Below are 5,000 nucleotides of genomic sequence, written 5' to 3' on the forward strand. Positions count from 1 at the left end.
GAGAGAGAGAGAGAGAGAGAGAGAGAGAGAGAGAGAGAGAGAGATGAGAGAGAGAGAGATGAGAGAGGGAGAGAGACAGAGAGACAGAGAGAGAGGGGAGGGAGAGAGAGAGAGGGAGAGAGAGAGAGAGAGAGAGAGAGAGAGAGAGAGAGAGAGAGAGAGAGAGAGAGAGAGAGAGAGAGAGAGAGAGAGAGAGAGAGAGAGAGAGAGAGAGAGAGAGAGGGAGGGAGACAGAGAGACAGAGAGAGAGGGGAGGGAGAGAGAGAGGGGAGGGAGAGAGAGAGAGAGAGCGATGGGAGGGTAGAGAGAGAGTGAGGGAGAGATTGGAGGGAGATAGAGAGAGAGGGAGACAGAGAGACAAAGAGACAGAGAGAGAGGGGAGGGGGAGAGAGAGAGAGATGGGAGAGAGAGAGAGAGAGAGAGAGTGAGAGAGATTGGAGGGAGATAGAGAGAGAGGGAGACAGAGAGACAAAGAGACAGAGAGAGAGGGGATGGAGGAGAGAGAGAGAGAGAGAGAGAGAGAGAGAGGAGAGAGAGAGAGAGAGAGAGAGAGAGAGAGAGAGAGAGAGAGGCAGTCAGCCAACAAAGCATTATCTCTACTAGTGTTACACCGTATAGGAAATGCAGGTACTTTTCTGATACTACTTAAAAAACGATTCAGTCAGGTTTAGTCAGGTTTAATCAATACATTCATGCCCTGTACTGGTTAACAAAGGAGCTGCCTAAGTCTACCGAGGGACTACTTTGCCTACAGAGCCGACGCTGATGGCAAACCCACTGACATAACGAAGCCTGTATGCAAAAGGTGCTATAAAACACTGCAGTGCAAGGGAGGTAACACTTCAAACACACTTAAATCGTACAGTAACGTCAAATAAGATATTGAAAGATAAAGGATAGTTGAGGATATATGCGAGTTACGTGAATACGTGAATATAGCTTGCCCGGGCATTAACAGCTCCGTCTTTTAATACACACTTGTATCGTACAGTAATGTCAAATACGATATTGAAAGATAAAGGATAGTTGAGGATATATGCGAGTTACGTGAATATAGCTTGCCTGGGGACACAAACCTTCATACGCATTAACAGCTCCGTCTTTTAATACACACTTATATCGTACAGTAACGTCAAATAAGCGCACAATAAAAAGAAAAGATCCAGGCGGAATTAAATATGCCATAGGAGAAGGTTTTAAACTGACGTCAAATCGGAGCAAAACAAGCTGAATCCACTTAGAGGCATGACATTGGGTATATACTAATTACAACAAGACATTAATTAATTGCATTGTTACTGTTCACATGTGTGGTGCCGTAGTCGCCCGTCACAGTCATATTTAAGTAAGGATACAGTTTGAATGACACTTCAGCACCAAGGCGCTGTCCACCACAAGCCAATAGTAGCCAGCTGCACAGCCGGAGAGCAAAGCTCTCAGGGCCACGCTGTGACAACTTTACCTTCATAGGAAACTGCCTGCTTAAAATGGACCTCCAAGTGGTTCTTCAACTTATTCAACCTTGTTGGTTTGAATAAGGATGCATTGCAGAAAGGGCAATGAAAGTGCTGGCAGCATGTGATGCATCAAGATTTACCATTTTTAATGGTGATATGCATCTAGAAAAATAAAGGGCCTAATTGGTCAAATTGAACGTTCTTATATGATTCCACATACATAACTTTGACCACAAGACCACCCCACATATAGCTCATAGTCTTATGCATATTGCACATAGTTCATGTATAATACTGTAAAATAGCTTAGACATAGCCTACTTGCATAGAATAGTCATGTATAATATTGCTGGCTGTTAGGGGTGTAACGGTACACTAGGGCTGTCCCCGACTAAGGATTTGGATGGTCGACTATGATTGGCCAAAATGTGCCGTTAAGTCGACTATTGTTCGACTAAAAAAAGAAATACTAATAAAAAAAAAAGTATAATATTTTTTATCTATTTTTTTACAATGTTTTTTTTTAAATGTTGTATCATTCCATTTGGGCTGTGGGGGGTGCTTAATGTCTGAAAGAGTTGAAGGCTTCTTGTCCTCTGCAAAAGCATGCAATTGGTCCACTAGTCTAGTGTGTTCATTAGATGGGTGAAATCCTCTTTCAGTGCCTCTGTGCCTGTTTTCGTAGGCAGTTAGCCTCTGGTATGCATGCCATTAGCGTTAGCCACGCTTCTAGGCCTCTTTTCTTTTGGAAAGAATGATAAAAAAAATCAAATAAATAAAAAACAATTATAAATATATATATATATTTTTTTGTATTCGACTAATAGGTTGGCTAGTCGACTACGGCTCCTTTCGACCGATTAGTCGACTAATCGACTAATAGGGGTCAGCCCTATGGTACACAGAAGCCACAGTTCGGTACGTACCTCGGTATTGGGGTCACGGTTCGGTGCGAGTTCGGTACAACAGAAAAATATATATTCTGCGCGGTGCGCGGCGTATGTGTGTGTGTCTTGCCTGGAGGAGACTAAGGCATGGATGAACCACAGGTTTCTCCAAGTCAACAGCTCCAAAACACAAGCCATGCTGATCGGTACCCCACACCAGGTCCGGTCATCCACCATCACCACCATCTCCTTCTCCGGTCAGGACATTCCCCTCTCCACCCTTGTCACCAACTTGGGCGTAAAAATGGACCCCCACCTCACATACGAAACACACATCAAACACCTCTGCAAGATCTCTTTCTTTCACCTCAGAAACATCACTAAACTCCGTTCCTCACTCACCCTGGCAGATTCCGAGAAACTCGTCCACGCCTTTGTTTCCTCCAGGCTGGACTATTGCAATGCACTCCTCATCGGGATCCCTAGTAAAAGCATTCAAAAACTGCAAACCATCCAGAATGTCGCTGCTAGGATCCTGATGAGGGTGCGCAAATATGATCACATCACCCCCACCCTCAGATCAGTACAAGGTCTCCCTCCTCACTCACCAGTGCGTACACGGTGGTGCCCCTGCCTACCTCAAGGAACTCCTCACCCCCCAGTCCTCCTCACGCTCCCTCCTCTCCGGCACAGCCTACCTCCTCAAAGCCCCCAGGACTAAGCTCTGCTCTGCCGCACCCAGACTATGGAATGCTCTCCCCATCCACCTGAGAGCACCACAATCCGTCGAGGCTTTTAAAAGGGGCCTAAAAACATTTCTTTTTAACAAGGCTTTGCCTGAATTTTTCTTTTACTTTTATTTTTACTTCTATTAATTTTATTATTATTTTATTTTTATTTTACTTTTATGTTCTTCCATTTCATTGGTTGTTTTATTCATTTTAATTGTTTTATTCATTTAACTTTTTATCTTTATCTCCTGTAGCACTTTGAGATTCTCACAAATATAAAGTGCGGTACACATTTTATCTATTATTATTATTATTATTATTATTATTATTATTATTATTATTATTATTATTATTATTATTATTATTATTATTATTATTATTATTATTATAATTATTATTATTATTTATAATTATTATTATTAATATAAATACTTTTTTTAATATATATTTTTTTTAATTTAATTAATATATTATATTTATTATAATTATTATAATTATAATTATTAAATAGAATAAATTTCTATAGGCTTGCCGTGGTAGTCAGTGATACTGGTGTCATTCTGTGTTCAGGCATCCAGAGTAAATGAATTGCCTAGTGCCCCTTTAACAACTTATAGGCTTGGTAAGTTTCAGTTTCACTTCTAGAGAGGATTTAACTTCACCTGAAGCAGAGACTGAAGACTAGAGAACAGATGACATGTTACACAACAATGGCAGAGGATTATTTGGATTTAAACACAATAGCAGTTCAACTGGAGAGGAGCTCAGATGATCAGTCCGAAAAAGTTTTTATTTTTTTATTTGATCAGCGTGAATCCGGCGGGGGAGAATGTTGTTGTTGTTTGTTGGCGACGCGGGTGTGTTGGTGACGTGCGGCGTGTGTGTGTGTTGGTGATACGCGCCGTGTGTGTGTGTGTTGGCGACGCGCTGCGTGTGTGTGTTGGCGATGCGCGGCGTGTGTGTGTGTGTGTGTCTTTCCATTGGTTTCATTTGGTTAACATTATTGGGCGAACAAGAAAACGAAAAAAACGGTATCATTGTAATGACCCTGCAGGTAGCAGCTGTTCTTCTAATGTAAATGTGCCTTTCCAGGGCTGTACAGTGCAACGAGGTTGTCGCAAATTGCCCCTTAATTTGGCCCGTGCAAGTGGTAAATAATATTTGGGGGCAACCTTGCGAGTAGTGATTTCAACCCTTCATTCGCATTTCACTCCTAAATAAATCCATACAAATTGGATAAAAAAGATAGTAAAACATTAGCCTACAACCAGGGCTGTACAGTGTGACATAATGTCGCGGTGCTATGAAAAAATCTGTCGGCAATGAATGAATTTACTGCGTAGCCCCCGTGCGTGTACTGTGAAGTGAATCTGGGCCACGTTATTCTACTTGGTAGTTGTAGTCTATCGTGCGATTAAATACCATGTCCCCGTCTGCGTAGAGTCCATACATCCAACACCAAATCCCATAATTCCTAGCGAACAATCGAATCAAAACTGAATGTGGGCTATTGCATCGCCAAAGAAGAACTTCCTTTCAATAAGTTTAAGCCACTAATTTTGCTCTGCAAGAAGAACAGAGCGGATATCAGTCCATCTTATGACAACCACGTCCGATGTGGAAAGATGATAAGAGACCATAGCCGATTAAATTAAGTCGGATCTGGCAGTGATGATTGACGGGGACACGGACACTTCTAACAAATGTCAGCCATGCATTAGGTGAGTAGCCCACTATTAGGACGTTTTTCAATACTTAAATACTGTCTACTTAAATTTCCCTCCAGGGATCAATAAAGTATCAACCTATCTATCTATCTAATAATGAGACAATATGCAAATAAGATAATACTAATAATTGTCACGGTTCCCCGTATGAAAGTGGCTTGCAACTTACTGCTGGTAAAATCACTGTTTATTTCTCGT

The 5,000-nt window shown here is 41.6% G+C and overlaps 1 protein-coding gene across 1 annotated transcript in view; it reads right to left on the reverse strand.

The window, feature by feature from the left end:
• Window positions 1-5,000, reverse strand: part of sema6bb (sema domain, transmembrane domain (TM), and cytoplasmic domain, (semaphorin) 6Bb) — a gene marked incomplete at its 3' end in the record, with an annotated part of 302,720 nt that overhangs the window by 162,749 nt on the left and 134,971 nt on the right. Inside the window, exon 4 of the mRNA XM_084308423.1 lies at window positions 3,738-3,756. Within this exon, the coding sequence (XP_084164549.1) occupies window positions 3,738-3,756 (19 nt within the window). The remainder of the gene's footprint in view (window positions 1-3,737; window positions 3,757-5,000) is intronic.

The sequence above is a fragment of the Notolepis coatsorum genome (genome assembly GCF_963971535.1).
Source record: "Notolepis coatsorum genome assembly, chromosome: 2".
NCBI classification, from domain to species: domain Eukaryota; kingdom Metazoa; phylum Chordata; class Actinopteri; order Aulopiformes; family Paralepididae; genus Notolepis; species Notolepis coatsorum.